General features: G+C 42.7%; 1 protein-coding gene across 17 annotated transcripts in view; it reads left to right on the forward strand.

The window, feature by feature from the left end:
- epb41a (erythrocyte membrane protein band 4.1a) overlaps positions 1–18,311 on the forward strand; it is a 56,009-nt gene that overhangs the window by 18,281 nt on the left and 19,417 nt on the right. For 3 of the 17 annotated variants that reach the window (XM_085148043.1, XM_085148042.1, XM_085148051.1), the window contains exons 4-18: positions 13–117; positions 241–283; positions 727–802; positions 1,242–1,460; positions 2,249–2,336; positions 2,841–2,993; positions 3,074–3,171; positions 3,246–3,421; positions 5,059–5,300; positions 5,740–5,814; positions 9,939–9,983; positions 12,097–12,159; positions 12,253–12,300; positions 16,083–16,127; positions 16,297–16,467. In XM_085148043.1, the coding sequence (XP_085004169.1) occupies positions 13–117; positions 241–283; positions 727–802; positions 1,242–1,460; positions 2,249–2,336; positions 2,841–2,993; positions 3,074–3,171; positions 3,246–3,421; positions 5,059–5,300; positions 5,740–5,814; positions 9,939–9,983; positions 12,097–12,159; positions 12,253–12,300; positions 16,083–16,127; positions 16,297–16,467 (1,647 nt within the window). The remainder of the gene's footprint in view (positions 1–12; positions 118–240; positions 284–726; positions 803–1,241; positions 1,461–2,248; positions 2,337–2,840; positions 2,994–3,073; positions 3,172–3,245; positions 3,422–5,058; positions 5,301–5,739; positions 5,815–9,938; positions 9,984–12,096; positions 12,160–12,252; positions 12,301–16,082; positions 16,128–16,296; positions 16,468–18,311) is intronic. The other 14 variants (XM_085148044.1, XM_085148046.1, XM_085148047.1 and 11 more) reach the window with 14 other exon arrangements.

The raw sequence follows: 18,311 nt of genomic DNA on the forward strand, positions 1-18,311 counted from the left end.
TTTGTGTGATAGAAACACGCTAAAGGCCAGGAGCTGTTCATGAAAGTGTGCGACCACCTGAACCTGCTGGAGAAAGACTACTACGGCCTGGCGATCTGGGAAACTCCCACTATGAAGGTGAGCGTCAGTGTCTCACTGTTCCATTAGCAGATATCATTCACGTCATTGATGATTAGATGAACCCTTTGCCCTGTTATTGATCACTAAAGCTTAAACTGCATTTGACATTTTCTTGATTAGACTTGGATGGACCTGACCAAAGAGATCCGCCGGCAGGTACAAGGTGAGCTCAACTCTGTGTTTGTCTCTGTGACACTGAGCCTCACGCACAAACAGTCATTGCTGTGAGTTGGCAGATTAGGTCTGTCTGTCCTCATGTTTTCTCACACACAGAGAGTATCTGAGGAGAAACGATATTCAGCAGCGTTTGTACTTTTAACCGTCACTGTTTTGTCTCCACATGGACGCTGTAGTTTCACATTCTCTTGCTTTTTTGCTTTGACCACTGCGCTTCAAGACAAATGTGTTTCCTTATAAAGAGAAGCACGAGTGTGGCAGCATGCAGATTGAGATTTGAGCCTGTTGATTTAGACTCATTAATAAAATTAGCCACGTTTCATAAATCGTAGATTTGTGTGAGCAGGGAAATAAAGATTTTTGCACACATGTTCATTACTCTGACCAGTCTGGGTCTTTGTTTAATCACTGCTTCCTTTCTTTCTCAAGGTGCCAACTATAATTTCACTTTCAATGTAAAGTTCTACCCACCGGACCCAGCCCAGCTGTCAGAAGACATCACAAGGTACGCACATGTCCAGTCTCCCACTAGTGAAAACAGTTTTGTGTCACACAGTGGTGGGGTGTGTAGTCCATGTGTGTGTTTTTAGTTCCCACGAGGATGAAAATCCATCCAGTTTATCAGGCTTCAGAGCTTCCAGATGAATCCAAGCTGCATCTGTTTCTAACCTGTGGAGCCTCCATGTTTCAGTTTTATTTAACCTTCTCCAGATTGACAGTGGTTATGTATTATTTCAGTAGGTGAAGCGATTTTTCCCGGGAACAAACGACCAGCCTCTGAGTCAGAGCTGGATCAAATACACCTTTGATGTGTTCATGCGAGTTTAGCTCCGACTCTGGTTTCCACCATAGTCTTCTGGGGCTTTAACACATCTCACAGCACGACTGTGTTAATCCAGGTACCATCGATCTATGATTAATGTGAGGACTGCATGTCATTGCAGATACTATCTTTGTCTCCAACTGCGAAAGGACATCCTCCAGGGCCGCCTTCCCTGCTCCTTCGTTACTCTGGCTCTGCTGGGCTCCTACGCTCTGCAGTCAGAACTTGGTGAATATGACCCCGAAGTGCACGGCAGTGAATATGCTAAAGAGATGAAAATGGCCCAAGGTCAAACCAAGGAGCTGGAGGACAAAATGATGGAGCTGCACCGCACATATAGGTCAGTCGCCCAGTGGGACTCTTATTTCATTAGTTGTAGATCCATCCATGTTCTTCCAGATCCAGGGCGACCACATTCTCACTGGGATCACTGGGATGATGGTGGATTTGAACCCAGTACACTCTTGGAGTGACTGCTGGGCCACTGTCTCACTTATTGCAGAGGATTTATGTAAAGTTCACCAGTGCTTTCTTTCTTTCTCAGGATGCACCAAACTGTAGATTTCCCCACTCCTAATATTTGAACCATTTCTCAGATGAGTTTTTCTGTTTCCACAGTTTAAGGACGGCCTGTTTCACCTGCATGAGCTCCTTTGACCACATGTTGTCTGTTCTGTTCACTCAAATCAACTCCAGGCCTTTTATCTGATTAATTGATAACGACGTAACGGCGTAATCACCCACACCTGCACATGAAGCAGCCTGTCCATCAACTGTCCAATTACTTTACTCTAAACAGTGGGTGGCACATGTTAAGGAGCTGAAGCTCATAAACCCTTCATCCAGTTTGGATGTGAATACCTTCAAATGAAAGCTGAGAGTTTGCACATTATGTCCACGTCCAGATAAAACACTTGTCAGTATCTCAGGTTTGCACGAAGCCGTTGATCGGTCACATGCGATAGACGGAGAAGTCACAGCATCACTAACATGAGCATCAAGATGTAACTTTCTTTGCAGACACTTGTTTCTAAAGTGAAACATGTAGTAAAGCAGCTTCTAACATCTAAGTGTGGATTCAATCAGCGTCACAGAAGCTAAAGATTTTGATTTCTTGTGCCGTCGCAGATCCATGAGCCCAGCGCAGGCAGATCTGATGTTCCTGGAGAACGCCAAGAAACTTTCCATGTATGGAGTGGACCTCCACCAGGCCAAGGTGAGCATCCTCAGCTTATTATTATTCCTTATAGACTATTTTAACTGCTCCAATCACTAAATAGTGAGTAGTGAAGCTAACTTTGGGAGTAGGTCGTTCACGTACTTCACAGAGAACCTGTCCTCGTACATGTCGGCGTGAATGTGGTGCTCTCTGTGAGAAACTGGTTTGTTATGTGGCGTCTGTGCAGCGTGATAGTGTGCACATCAGAAATAAGGTCATTCTCCTCACATCAGAGCAGGTATTAAAAATAAATATAGGAGCACTTTGAAGATGATACTGCCCCCCTGTGGATGCTTGGGAGCAGCACATGTACAGTCAGAAAAGAGCTTCACAGTCCAGATGAACTAAATGTACCTAAGCAGGCGTAGTGATCCCAGGAGCCTCCTTTAGACCGCTGCGTGCTGACTGGGCTGATGTTTTCAGAAACATTTAGTATCTCCTGTTTATTTATTTTCCTACATTGCTTTAGGAGTTACTTCTTTCATTCTGAATATCTGTTAGGATCTGGATGGAGTTGACATCATACTGGGGGTGTGTGCCAGTGGTCTGATGGTTTACAAAGATAAACTGAGGATCAACCGTTTCCCCTGGCCCAAAGTCCTCAAAGTCTCATACAAACGAAGCAGCTTCTTCATTAAAATAAGACCATCCGAGGTAAACCTGTTTGTTTTTCCCTGACGTCCTTCTAAGCTCTGTCAGTCTTGTTCACAGCAGGTTTGTGTCTGTCCTAACAGGTGGAACATTATGAGAGTGCCATCGGGTTCAAGCTTCCCAACTACAAGGCAGCCAAAAAGCTGTGGAAAGTGTGTGTCGAGCATCACACCTTCTTCAGGTATTCTCATCGTGCTGCATCTCTGAAGGAGCTGTGGCGTTTTCAGATCTGAAGATCAATATTCTTATGTGCAGGCTGACCTCCTCTGAGATGGCCACCACTCCGAGGAAGTTCCTAGCGTTGGGCTCGAAGTTTCGTTACAGCGGCCGGACTCAGGCGCAGACCAGACAGGCTAGCTCTCTGATCGACAGACCAGCTCCCCTTTTCCAGCGCTCGTCCAGCAAGAGGAACTCTCGCAGCCTGGATGGAGGTACGCCTTTACAACAAACTGACTCTGCTGCACTCATGCTTTTCAGTCTGGCCTACGAGTCCAAATAGCTACAACAGACCTGCATGTATAAAACGGTTGGGTGCGCCCATGCCGCCATCGGTTTTAGCCAAAACTACCGTAACTCTTGACCCACTGGTGCAATTGAAAAATTCCAACAGTTCCTGAAATTATCTGTGCTTTTTCACTGATATTATGGTCGTTACGGCAGACAGATGTCACGGCTGGCAGACCGTGGGGAAACAGGACCCAAACGCCGGACTCTTCAGTGCAACAGTGTTTATTTACAGAGTGGTGAAGTAAACAACAATAAATCCCCAGTGTCCCAGACTCCCGTGTAGTGCTCTCTGCCCCAGTGTCCCTGCACTCCCCGTGCTCACTGCTCCTCCTCGTCCACACTCCTCCTGAGGGGAAACAATAGAGGCAGCCGTTACACACTTATCCCAGCAGGTATACACTCACACTTGACTGTGCTCGAAGACTGACGTGAAGTCAAACGCAATAATCCCGCGTCGGTGGAAGCTCCATCGCTCTTCTAAATAGCTCCCCCAACGAGCCCTCAAGTCAGGCCACGCCCCCAGGGCTGAAGGTGCCTGTAACTTGGCCACAGAAGAAAGGCAACACACACACACACATACCTGCCTACATACAGATGTGCACAGGGGCAGTGCAGACAACACACCAAATAATAATAATAATAACAACAACAGTCACAGTCCCCACTGCCCACGGACCCCGAGTCCCCAGAGCCGTCTCCGTGACAACAAAAGGCAAAAGAAAGAGAATTTGGCAGGAAGTTAACAGAAGAAGAGGGAAAATCTGCTTCATCACCTGCTGACCAACAACAACAACCAACATGAGCACAAGTAACACAATAATTAAATGTTACTGAGCAGCTAATGATACAGGACATGTTCAGAGGCAGCAGACCAAGATAGTGTGTGTGTGTGTGCGTGTGTGTGTGTGTGTGTGTGTCATGAGAGTGTAAGTAATGTGAGTCTCTAAGTTGTGGAATAAGATTGAGACACAGCTGGCCAGGAGGGGGGAGGAGGAATGCCTCCCTGCACCTCTTGCATCACATGGATGGAGCAGGAGGAGGCGGGCTCTCAGCAGACCGTGATCTTTGCAGGGCTGCTGCGGCGCCGTACACGGGTTTACTGTAATGACCCTAATATGACTAAAAAGCTCAGAGTTTCACAACCTGTTGTGATTCTTTCAGTTGAGTCCAGGAGTTACAGATGTTGGAGGAAAAGTTGCAAACACCTGTTTGACGCCAGCAACAGGTTTAGGGTTAATCAGTGTGTTCACGTGTACAAGTGTGTTCTGTGTCGGCTTCTTTTCACAGTCAGCTGGTGGCTTTGATGTTTCAGGACATTTCTATACAAAGATTCACACAGATAACTGCCAGGAGCACAGTGGCATCTGTGCCATCAGCAGCACACGATGCACTCAGACTGGGTACTTCTGTAGTACGAGTACTTTTGAGCTGATTCAGTTGACTTGCTTCCTAAACCCTTGGGTACATTAATGAGTAGTGTTTATTGATACATGACATCATAAAGAATTATTGTTGAATAGTTTCCAAAAACAAAGCGAGGCTATCGTTTCTTCCATTCTAGCAATGGTGTCGACTCCCGACAACAAGTCCAGTCGTCCCGTCAGTGCCCCTGTTATGTCACCAGTGTCACCTGGGGAGGCCACCCCGTCACCACTGCTACCCACCCTGCCGCGTTCTCACCACCACGATGTCTCCACGCCCAGAGGACACCGATATTCCAGCAGAAAGGCAGAGTTACAGGCAGAATGCCTGAAAACTGACAGCGTCAAGAGCCACAGTGCCAAGTCTACTCCAGAGATTAAGGTAGGGGACCACCGAGCTGTAACTCTGCTTATTATTGGGGAAAATACCTCGGCTTAATTTATAATCTGAGATTCACAAGACCACAGCAACCCAGAGAGAGAGAGGTTCAGCTGGACTGGGTGAGCGCTGCACATTTACAGCACAGTTTAAGGCCCTTTCCTGTATAACTTTGTATAAAGGAAGTGATCACAGTTTTTCTCCTCTCTTCCTGGAAAATACTGTGGACTCAGTTTGTTTAAAATGCTGATTGGAAATTAACTGCTGCTTGCCTTCAGCTGTGCCAGGTAGAAGCTGTTGTACTACGCTGGACTACAACTTTATTTGCATTTGCAAAGTGAACACAGCTCTGGCTACTTCACCTGTGGTTGTAACTATATGAAGGCTGTTGTCCTGTTTTTCCTGATGATCCTCAGCATGTGAGTTTTGTTTAATGTACTAGACGGTGGGCAGGAGAGAGCGGAGGCATGCCCCGTCTGTGGCCATCACTAACGGGGAGAAAGAACGAAAAAGCCAGGTTTGTTTTCCTGACATGATCAGACCTGATGCATGATGGATCAGAGCACTTAAAGATTAAAGACGTTATAACTGAATCTGCATATGATCATATAGTGTGTAAGAAATATCTGTGTGTGTGTGTGTGTGTCTGTGTGTGTGTGTGTGTGTGTGTGCGTGTGTGTGTGTGTGTGAGTTTGCTTGTGTCAAAATCGGGGACTTCTATCAGCTCACACACCAGTCAATTGGGGACACCTCTCCCTTTGGGGACCAAAACCACCGTCCCCAATTAGATTTACCTCTAACAACGTTCAGCATGCTCTAAAACATATTTTAATCCAAAAATCTCACCTGTCCCCAAAAGTGACATTTTTTAGATTTTTTGTGTATGTGTATGACATTGCCCCCAAAATTTTTCGCAATCTGTGTATAACTCTATGTTGCCCCTAGTGGAAGTGTGTGAAATTGCCAAAAATTTCCACTGTCCTCAAAAGTGACATTTCTTGGATTTTTTTGTGTGTGTATTACCTCTCCCTAACCCTTATATTATTATAGTGTAAGATTTCTTTTAATATACTGATCTTTGTTGAAAATCTTATTCAACATTCTTTTGTATGAATGGTTTTAAATAAACAAACATTTGTTCTCTTGACTAAATAATAGAAATTAGTAGACTATTTGTTAGAAAGTAGATTATATTTTCAAAGGGTAAAGAAGACACTAGAAAATACAAAAGAGTCATATTTCACGTAATTATGATATAAATAATTTTAACATTTTTTAAAGAATTATTTGGCATGATGTGAAGCAGATACATGAAATAATGGAGCACTTTAGGTTCATATTTGCTTTCTGAACTGCAGCTTGACATAAATTACTCTAAATTCTTGATACTTGTATTGCAACATATTTAAGATGTTTCTTGAATTTCTGTTGAATGGTGCAAGGATCCAAAATTTGGTGAAACAGCTGAGCTAAATTTAAATTTCAATGTTAATACCTTTTAGGCAGTATGTAAAATACTGCCTAAAAAGCATAAGTCACAAGCATATGGCATAAAACTTAATTCTCACCAAAGTCTCTTTAAGAGCTGATCAAAAACTGTGTAAGACTATGGTCATTGAATATGGATCATGACAGAAAAAAAATTATATCCTGGATACAAGCGGGAAAGATTAGCTTCTGTAGCATGGTTGACTGGGCCTTAGAGATATGTGCAGAGTTTGACTCAAGTCAAATTCAAAGTCAGCTTTATTGTGAAAACCCATATGTACAGATGATACACAGGATTTTTAAATTGTAATGCTCCCACGGTCTACAGTGTACAGTGAACAACTTAAAGATAAAAACAAAACAAAAGTCCTATGTACAACATAATACAATAAACACTAGTGTCATACAATCAGAGTGCTTTCGGGAAAGAGTTCGTGTGCAAGTGGGGGTGGGGCAGTCAGTCAAAGGGCAATGTTTAGAGTTTTGTATGTCTGTCGGGTGGGGGGGATCAGAGGAAAGAGATGAATGCAGGTCTGGAGTTCGTGTGTGTGAGAGTGAAGAGGGACACAGCAGGGACAGCCTAAAGGTAGGGGAGGTGAGGTAAGACCTCTATGTCACCATAGGCCTTGATCGCAGCCATGGAGGTGTGTGGAAGCAGCAGCATGTAGAGCAGCTTTAAAGGTATGAAAAGTGATTAAAACTTTTTTAGTTTCTTATACCTATATCTTAAGGTTTCTGCTGAAAAGTTTCAGCATTTTCTGTTTGAATGTAAGAAAGTTATTTAGTAATAAATGCTAATACTGGTTTGCTAGATGTGCTCTTGATAATTTGGAAAAAAAAGACTTGAGCTAATTAGCCCGAAAAAGCTAGCCACGTGTAAATTACACATTCAGAGATGTCTTGGATTAAAAATCAAGGCATGTTTGAATGAACCAAACTTTCAATATTTTAGGGGATTTCATTTTTTTTATGCTTTTATGATTCTAAAATAAAAAAGGATGTTTATTAGCATCCTTAAGTTTTTCATGTGCAAGCTAACAATGAGGATTATCTTGTTAATTAAGAGAGGCTAATGAAACGGAAAAAAATATATAAGCTTCATAAAAAGGAATATTATGTTATTTGTTTAATTTATTTATTTATTATTCTGAAACAAAGAAACATAAATAAGCTGCAGGATTTTGAATGTCCCATTTAGGTTAAAGTGGAGTGTATTTGTGTTAGAAACGTCCCCAAAAGTCATAAGAATATGGCATACTAGTGACTATAGTTGTATATTGTTTTGTATTTTTTTTTAAAAAATGGTATCGTGTCTCTTTTACTGTATAAATCTATACATGAAGTCGGAGAACAATTTATCAATGATCACCACACTCAAGTAAGAGTTATGTTGTAAAACCCTTCATTATGTCTAAGATTTGAAAATATGAAACAAATACCAATCAGAATGAGGACTAAGATAAAGCAATCCATCCCCCAAATCATTACACATACTTCAACATATGCATATGTTTAATAATCCGAGTTCATTGTATTTACCAGTTCCCTAAGGGAAGTTTCCCATTGAATGTCCCCATTTAGGTTAAAGTGGAGTGTATTTGTGTTAGAAACGTCCCCAAAAGTCATACAAGTCACGTGTACCAATAACTATAGTTGGATATGTTTTTGCAATTTTTAAATGGAGGTATATTTCTGTATTTAGTATTAATCTACCCTTGAGATCAGTGACAAAACCGCTAATGGTCACTGATCGTTAATGACGATCAGTTAATGATCACTGTACTCTGGTACTATATCAATTCAATTCAATTTCATTTATGTATATCCTTTTGATTGTCCTCATTCAGGTTAACGCAGTGCATTTTTTTTAAAAATGTCCCCGGAAGTCATAAGAGTCACCTTTTTTGGCAGTTTTCAATTGTCTCTTGTCTATTTGTTATTCATGTTAAATGTACTCGTAACATCAGTGAAAACTAAAATTAAGATATCCATTCTAAAATCGTACAGCTTGTCTTATCACTCACAGATCTTTAATACTGTACTTATTGGAGCCCTGAGGTAAAGGATAATTTGATTGGTTCTAATGTAGGTTAAAGCAGTGTTTATTAATAATTAAATTAAATCTTTTATGATAGGTTTGCTTCAAAGTTTGTATAGTTTCTGCAAATCAAATGAACCCTTAGTAATTGTGTACAAATTATCTGTGTTAACAATTCATAGTTGAAATTAGAAATTTCTTTTTTAGTTTAAATAGAATATAAAAACTAGGTTAACTGTCTAATGTTTGCCTATTTAACTTATGTTTATCTACTCAAGACTAACCAAGCTGAAGCAGCATCATCAGAAATGCCTGAAACGTAAAAAAAAAATTGATCTGCAAAATCCGGATTCCTCAAGCAATGAGATTGAGTCCCTTCTTTCAGATATGGAGGCAACAAAAACACAATAGAATAAGAAAACAGATCAAGATGAAGACAGGGGACCAGGGACTTCTTGCCTTACAATTTGCTGGTAACAAACACTCAATAGTACAGATGTGCATATAAACTCCCAAAACAACACAGTAGTAATAAATGCAGTCAAAAATTTAAATTGTTCTGTGGCCGAGACGTTGGACATAGTTTTGATTTCTTCAAGATAAATGGAGACCTTAATTATTGTTTAGATTATTGTTAGATTGGGTAGTTAACCTTACATTGTACTTTGAAGGAATTGCCTTTAAGGGAAGTAATATCCCCAAAACTGACATAAAATAACTTGTGTATGTGTGTGTTGCTGAAGACCCCAAATGGAAATAAGGTCCCCAAAAGTGGCATAAAATAGTTTGTTTATCTGTGTATCGCTGAAGACCCCAAAGGGGACATTAAACATTCCCAGTCCCCAATGGGAAGGTAAAAATACTGTCTGAACAAATGTTGCTTAAAATGAAAATCTCAAGTGATTTTTTATTTCTGTGGTCTTGGAGGAGTAAAACTGAGTTGCCAGCTTGCTTCTAAACCATACAGAAAGTGGTGTCCCCAAAGGGTGGGAGTTAAGATATGCGACCCCAAATGGGACTTAAGCGAGTGTGTGTGTGTGTGTATGTGCGCGCGCGCGCGTGTGTGTGTGCTGAGTGTCAGTAACATGTTCCTGTGTTTCCTCTGGTGAGAGCAGCACTCTCTGCAGGACAGAAAGATGGAGATGGTTCGAGTGAGGAAGGTCAGCGTGTCACTGCTGTGATCCTGCATCAGCTGCACATCATCTTTATTTTCAGTGATTTGCTGCTTGGTTGCTTCATTATTTCTGCTGCCTGCTTCTCTGTGAATGCTGCTGTGTTTTCTGAGCTTTTCTGAAGTTGAATCATGAATCGTTCAACTTTGCAAGTTTGAACTGTTTCTCTCATCGCCTGCAGCTCTTGGACAAAGTGGCTCTCTCATATTATTACTGTTATTATTATGATTATTGTTGTTATTATTATTATATTATTGTAGTAGTTTCTTTCTTTATGTAAGTGCTGGATGTGTAAATAAGTCTGAGCCTCTAAAGTGGGCTAAAGGGGGCTAAAGGAGGCTAAAGTGGGCTAAAGTGGGCTTCTATAACCAGTAATGTGTTGGGACGGTACAGCCCCAGTTCCAAAAATGTCAGGATAAAGAAAAAGCCATAAACAGGTATTTTATTCACAGTAAAACATAAAAGAGCAAAATGTTTAAACTGAGACGTTTTCACATTTGAATGACAAACACTGGTTCTGTGTAAACTTAACACGTGTGCACAGAGCTGGGACAGGAGCGTGTTTGCAGCTTTGCAGCTGTTTGAGTGTGCTGTGCAGCTCTGTGGCTGCTCGGCAGTCCTCTGTGTTTTTAGTTTGGTCATTACGTGGCGGCCCAAATGTTCTCAGCTACTCAAAGGTCTGGATAGTTCAGGCCAGTCTGGACAGTATGAAGCCATGTTGTGGTAATACGTGCAGTTTGAGCTCTTCCATGATAACAACATCTGGATAGGAGCAGATGTTACACTAAAACGTGTGTGTACCCTAACCCCCGTACCAGCAGGGATGCAGGCTTTGTTTCTATGGACCAGGTTCCTTAGTCCATTTAATTAACCTTTGCACAGAGAAGGCTTCAGCCTTTCTGCATCATATCCACACACGGCTTCTTCGTTGCTTGACATAGCCAGCTGTTTCCTCTTAGTACCACTGACTTCTCCAGCCTTGTTTTTGGATGTTTTTCTGCCGTCAAATTCAAAAGGAGCTTATTTTTCATAAAATATTAAAACGTCTCAGTTTAAACTGTTTTCTGAGCTGAGAGTAAAATATGTGAGAGTTGAAAATCATTGAATCCTATTTATACATTTATTTACATTTCACATCATGTCCTTATGTTCTTTGGAATGAGGGCTTTAAATTGAACTATGATTGAAATGTTTTCCTGTTGCCTTCTCACCATTCTGACTGTCCACACACATATTTTAAACTGAATGCAGATGATATTTAAATTAAAACAGCTAGGCTCATGGCATGGAGAGGCATTCAGGTATTTTCATCAATCTACGAGACACCTGAAATAGTCATCACTGAATATTGTTTGATTTTTTGAAAGCATTAGTTCCAGATCTGACTCAGGAGACAGGCACGCATCATCCTGCACTTCCTGCACACCGCACTGCAGCAGTCTTTGCATGTACAGAATGTGCCTTCCATGTGCAGCAGATATGCGACCTAGTTCCCCTGGGATCCCCACATATTTCTGTGTGGACACATCAGGTTATGAAGCCTTCCAACATTAAATCTGCACCAACGATGCTGTAAGGGTGCCTCCATGTTTGTGTCCAGTATATTTCACACTGACTGTGTCAGCAATGATCAATATGAAATATTTATTTAGTTCTATTAAGAAAGAAGAATAAGATCAGTGTTGAATCATCGGTGCATGTAATAACAGGTGATGGATGCATTCAGCTGGTAGCGGTATAAATCACTGCAGAGGCTGATAACAAGCCAACTTCCTGTTTTAGTCGTAAAATGCGAGGTTCCTCAGAATCTCCAGTGTTTGTGCCTTAAGTTAAGAGCGCCTCCACCAGCTCGCTGAGTGTGGGGATGGAGAGGAACTGGGTCCCAGCCTGCTGCGTCAAACACATGGCTGCTGTTAACTTCACTGAGCTGGACGCAGTCGGGCTGCAGCCTGCATCGTTGTTGTGATTGCACAGCTCGTTTTTGATACGGCTCGTGTCATTGGTCAGTCGTGCTCACGGGACGCTGCTCAGAATCACATGTGAAATGTTCAAACCAGTTGTTATGTTAAACCAGTGTTTTCCTGTTTCCTCATCTCCACAGAAAAGATCAAAGAAACTTGAGGGTGAAACAATTTATATCAGACATAGCAATTTAATGTTGGAGGTTTGTATCTTCAGTCTTAAATAAGCGTCGTTTGTGTCACAGCGCCGTTCTTTAGTTCTTTCATTCTTTTGTTCTGTCTTTTGTTCTTCCTAGTTTAACCCTAAAGGGTTGGCATGCACCATTTTCCTGTCTGACTCTCATGCAAGTAGCTTCACTTTACTTTCACATCGTGTTTGTCCGTGTGGTAGATGACTGGGAAACATCTCCAGGTTCACTAACGTGTGCATTCATCGTCCTTCCAACCTCCGTCTGTGGTTTACGTCAGTGATGTTGCTTAGAAGGAAATGTTGGAGCATCATCTCCTGGGCCCAGATTCACAAAACTCTGAAGTACTAAGAGTTTGTTTCCTGGTGACAACATCCTATGAAAAGTCTTAGTTTTTAAGAATTTCCCCTTAAAGTTGGGACTAAAACTCACAATTATAAGTTATTCATGAAGTGTTTTAGCTCTGAGCTTAAACGTGTGGAACAAGAGAAACGTTGAAGCATCAGTTTTAACTCTGTGTTAGCTGGGACTCCCTGCTAATGCACTTTAGGTTTGATTCGGAGCTAAGCGAGGGGATTGTGAATATGAGTCCTGGAGAGACGCGTATGTTACTTTTTCACCAACATCAGCTCCGTGTGTGACACCATCACTGCCCTCATTTGGACAAAAAGAGTGAACTTCACTGATAATTTGATTGCAAACCACAAAACGCTCGAGGGGAAAAACGTGTTCTCGACTGACTTCATGCAACAAACAGTTTCAAGAAGGATAGAAAACGAGCTTTTCTGACTGTCAGATCATCATTTCACACCAGCCAAAGAGTGGCTGTAAATACAGTGGATGCAAAAGTATTCGGCCCCCTTGAACTTTCCCACATTTTGTCACATTACAGCCACAAACATGAATCAGTTTTATTGTAATTCCAGGTGAAAGACCAACACAAAGTGGTGAACACGTGAGAAGTGGAACGAGAATCAGACATGATTTAAACATCTTTTACAAATAAATAACTGCAAAGTGGGGTGTGCGTAATTATTCAGCCCCCTTTGGTCTGAGTGCAGTCAGTTGCACATAGACGTTGCCTGATGAGTGCTAATGACTAAATAGAGAGCACCTGTGTGTAATCTAATGTCAGTACAAATACAGCTGCTCTGTGACGGCTCAGAGGTTGTCTAAGAGAATACTGGGAGCAACAACACCATGAAGTCCAAAGAACACAGCAGACAGGTCAGGGATAAAGTTACTGAGAAATTTAAAGCAGGCTTAGGCTACACAAAGATTTCCCAAGCCTTGAACATCCCACGGAGCTCTGTTCAAGCCATCATTCAGAAATGGAAGGAGTATGGCACAACTGTAAACCTACAAGACAAGGCCGTCCACCTAAACTCACAGCAGAACAAGAGCTGATCAGAAATGCAGCCAAGAGGCCCATGGTGACTCTGGACGAGCTGCAGAGATCTACAGCTCAGGTGGGGGAATCTGTCCATAGGACAACTATTAGTCGTGCACTGCACAAAGTTGGCCTTTATGGAGGAGTGGCAAGAAGAAAGCCACTGTTAACAGGAAACCATAAGAAGTCCCGTTTGCAGTTTGCCACAAGCCATGTGGGGGACACAGCAAACATGTGGGGGACAGCAAACATGTGGGGGACACAGCAAACGTGGGGGACACGGCAAACATGTGGGGGACACAGCAAACATGTGGGGACACAGCAAACATGTGGGGGACACAGCAAACATGTGGGGGACAGCAAACATGTGGGGGACGCAGCAAACATGTGGGGGACACAGCAAACATGTGGGGACACAGCAAACATGTGGGGGACACAGCAAACATGTGGGGGACACAGCAAACATGTGGGGGACAGCAAACATGTGGGGGACGCAGCAAACATGTGGGGGACACAGCAAACATGTGGGGGACACAGCAAACATGTGGGGGACACAGCAAACATGTGGGGGACACGGCAAACATGTGGGGGACACAGCAAACATGTGGGGGACACAGCAAACATGTGGGGGACACAGCAAACATGTGGAAGAAGCTGCTCTGGTCACATGAGACCAAAATGCAAAACGCTCTGTGTGGAAAACTAACACTGCACATGACTCTGAACACACCATCCCCACTGTCAGATATGGTGGTGGCAGCATCATGCTCTGGGGGCGCTTCTCTTCAGCAGGGACAGGGAAGCTGGTCAGAGTTGATGGGGAGATGGATGGAGCCAAATACAGGACAATGTTGGAAGAAAACCTCTTGGAGTCTGCAAAAGACTTGAGACTGGGGCGGAGGTTCATCTTCCAGCAGGACAACGACCCTGAACATAAAGCCAGGGCAACAATGGTTTAAAACAAAACATATCCATGTGTTAGAACGGCCCAGTCAAAGTCCAGATCTAAATCCAATCGAGAATCTGTGGCAAGATCTGAAAACTGCTGTTCACAAACGCTGTCCATCTAATCTGACTGAGCTGGAGCTGTTTCAAAGAAGAATGTGCAAAGATTTCAGTCTGTAGATGTGCAAAGCTGGTAGAGACAGACCCTAAAAGACTGGCAGCTGGAACTGCAGCAAAAGCTGGTTCTACAAAGTGTTGACTCAGGGGGCTGAATAATTACACACACCCCACTTTACAGTTATTTATTTGTACAAATGTTGGAATCATGTATGATTTTCGTTCCACTTCTCACGTGTTCACCACTTTGTGTTGGTCTTTCACCTGGAAGTCCAATGAAACTGATTCATGTTTGTGGCTGTAATGTGACAAAATGTGGGAAAGTTCAAGGGGCCGAATACTTTTGCATCCACTGTATCTGATCAACAACCCAGTGAGCAGGAAGCAGAGTGTTTGCGGTAAACGGGCTCCAGTCAGTATATTTGTTTCCCAGTCGTTTACGCTCACAGTCTGATGTTTACCACTCTGGACTGTCATCGTCATTGCGTCTCATGGTCGTTAAGGACATTTTTAATATGATGAATGTCCTTCATGGCCCTAACGCAGTGCTCATGCTGAACACACTGTGTTGTTGTCTTTGCTGTGTCCATCGTGCTGTATCATATTCTGCCAGCATCATTTCAGAAGAAAGGGATGACAAGAACCACTGATACTCGTTAATCTACAAATAAAGCTTTCATATGTGAAATTAGGCTCCAAAGTTGAGCATCCTGGCCTGGACTCAGGAGGCGTCATAACAGCAGTGCTAAGCCTGATGCTTTTATAATGTGTCATCCCTCTCTGCAGCTTACTCTGCTGACATGTGGAAAAGTCTGTACGTGACATTTAAATCGTTGGCTTTTTTTAGCCTTATGTAAAGAAACACTTGATCTCTGAAACACTGTTTCAGTCAGTCGGCTCTGCTCGAGTAGAAGAGGCAAAAACAAGAAATGGAGGTTCGTGGAAACGTCAAAGCGAACAGTTTTCATGGAGCGTACTGACTTGTTCACATGACAGGACGTGTCTGCGTTCAACAGTAATACGACTCTCATCCTGTCACATGACAAACGTCAAAGCTGAGCTTAAGTAGTTACAGCAGGTGGAGCAGGTGTTGCTGATGTAACGCCGTCGGCGCTCCACCTGTGTCTTCTGAAAGGAGTCAGAATGAAAGTGAAACATCAGAGAGACTCTTTAACCACTGAAGACCGAACGTCTCTGCCCACACAAACAACAGTCGTTACTGTACAATAATGGCAGACATGACTCAGAATTGCACTTTTTGGCAGTGGCCACGCTTTGGCTCGTTCATCCCAGCGTGGATGTGCACACAGTCACCGATCTTGCTTTGGTCGTGTTAGCGCTGCCATCTGGATTTTTTCTGTTGTGTTTGTCCTCATTAAACATCTTCTGCTGGCATTGATGCAAACCATGATTTGTGAGCCACAGAACAGCACGCACTGATGATTAGTAATGCTCTGCTGCTTCCTTTATTACTGCCAACATGAAGCAGTTTGGTTTGTCTGGAAAATCTGTTCTTCCACAACCTCTAAAGGTCAGTGGACATGGCAGACCCAGCACTGTTGAAACATTTAACACATACTTATAGAAAGTGCAGCCCTGTGTTTTCATTTGCCTTCTTGTCTTCTCAACCTTAATCGTTGCCTTTCAGCGTAGTTGTTTCCTTCCATCAACCTGCTCTCACTTTTGCCTCCTTGTTGAAGGACCTGGATAAGACCCAGACTGAAATTATGCGGCACCACACCAGCATCAGCGAGCTAAAAAGGAGTTTCATGGAGTCTGTGCCGGAGTCTCGGCCCAGCGAGTGGGATAAGCGTCTTTCCACCAACTCTCCTTTCCGCACGGCGAGCATCAACGGTCAGCTCCAACCAGCAGTGAGTCCGACGAGCTCAGCTCATGTTTGCTTTGTTTTACTCACGTCAATCACACAAAGTTACCTTTGAAAGCTTTTCCGAGACAGGCACGCTGACGTGTCGAGCAATCGAGCAGTTCACACGTGTAGAATCGCTCACTGACACACTCTCGTGTTACTGGGATGCAGGAACACAGACACTGTGTTGTCGACTGGTGATGGTTTTTCTTGCCATGACAAGTCAGGATGTCTGCTTTGAAACAGCCGCTCTGCGCATACTGATGCTCTGATTCTAACACTGGTGAAAATCGGTGTTTAAAAGCTTCAACATTGACTAAAAATGTATCAATCCTGTCTTTTTTCTCTCTACATTTCCATATAAATGTTAAAAATAATGAACACAAACGAATCACTACCAAGATCAGTCTCCAGAATTCACACTGTATATTCCTACGATGATAAAAAATAATATGACAGGAGACAGATGATGATCAAAGTACATGTGTACAATATGCTTTTTCAATTTTTCAATTCAATTTTATTTATATAGCGCCAAATCACAACAAAAGTCGCCTCAAGGCGCTTCATAGATACAGAGAAAAACCCAACAATCATATGACCCCCTATGAGCAGCACTTTGGCAACAGTGGGAAGGAAAAACTCCCTTTTAACAGGAAGAAACCTCCAGCAGAACCAGGCTCAGGGAGGGGCGGGGCCATCTGCTGTGATTGGTTGGGCTGAGAGAAGGTGGCTTTTGCCACCTGAGTGTGCATCATAAACAGCTGACACAGTCACTTGAGTAGAAGTAAACGTACTGATTCATCTTTTTAAAGTAGAGACTCTGAAATGGACTCAAAGTGTAAAAGAAGCTGGCTAACAGTTTTAACAACATTATTTCAGCTCAGACTGATTCTATGAATGAACATCGTTAATGTAGAACAACAGTGAATTAAAAGGGAAACGTCTGTTTGTTGCCTCCATCGTGGTCGAGTTTCCTTTGTGTGCACGCCTAAAAACCTGAGATCAGTTGGAAACACGTCACAGCTTCTTCTGTAAGAGCAGGTGGAGGTGATCAGCTGAGCTCCTGCTCACTCCTCTTCTGTGATGGTAGCTTGGTGCTGAAATACCACAACCAGGGTTCACTTTACCAAAACGCTGTTTCTGTCACGGTCACGAGGCGAGCCGTGTGGGATTTACTAAAGGTTGATGTGAGGAAGCTTTGTTAATGGAGGTGGTAAATACACAAGGCGAGGGTGGCGAAAAACAGAACTGAGTAAACCTAAACTGGAAAAACAAAGCATAGAAAACAAACCTGAAAGCTAAAGACACAATCAGAGATGCAGGGAAAAGCACTCAGGATGATGGAAAAACAGGGCTGAAACACACACAGCAGTAATCAAGGGATGAGAGACAGGAGGGGAACACAGCTGGGAGACATCAGGGCTGACGGGACACGGGAACGTAAAGTGAACACACTCACATGAGACAGAGACTTTCAGAATAAAACAGGAAACTCACAGACACAGAACTGAACAGACAGATTCACAGAGTGACACCACGGACAGAGAAGTGTGAGCAGGCACTGAACAAAGCCTAACAAATGACAAACCTCAACAAAAGATAGAATCATAGAAAGAAACACAAAACACAGTTTCACTTTAACCTCTGAGCGCAGTGCAATAAGAAGTAATAATGGAAATAAAGGATTGTCTGTGAAGAGTTAAATATTTCTGCCTTTTAGACTCCAATCAGTTATTTAAAGTGATTTAAGGAGTGACAGGAAACAATAACTGTTGAAATGTCTGAAATCTGAAAATGTCAGAAGTAGAGATGTTTCAGTTCAGCTGTAAGGAGTAAAAAGTAAAA

This window comes from Neolamprologus multifasciatus, chromosome 22 (assembly GCF_963576455.1).
Source record: "Neolamprologus multifasciatus chromosome 22, fNeoMul1.2, whole genome shotgun sequence".
Classification (NCBI taxonomy): domain Eukaryota; kingdom Metazoa; phylum Chordata; class Actinopteri; order Cichliformes; family Cichlidae; genus Neolamprologus; species Neolamprologus multifasciatus.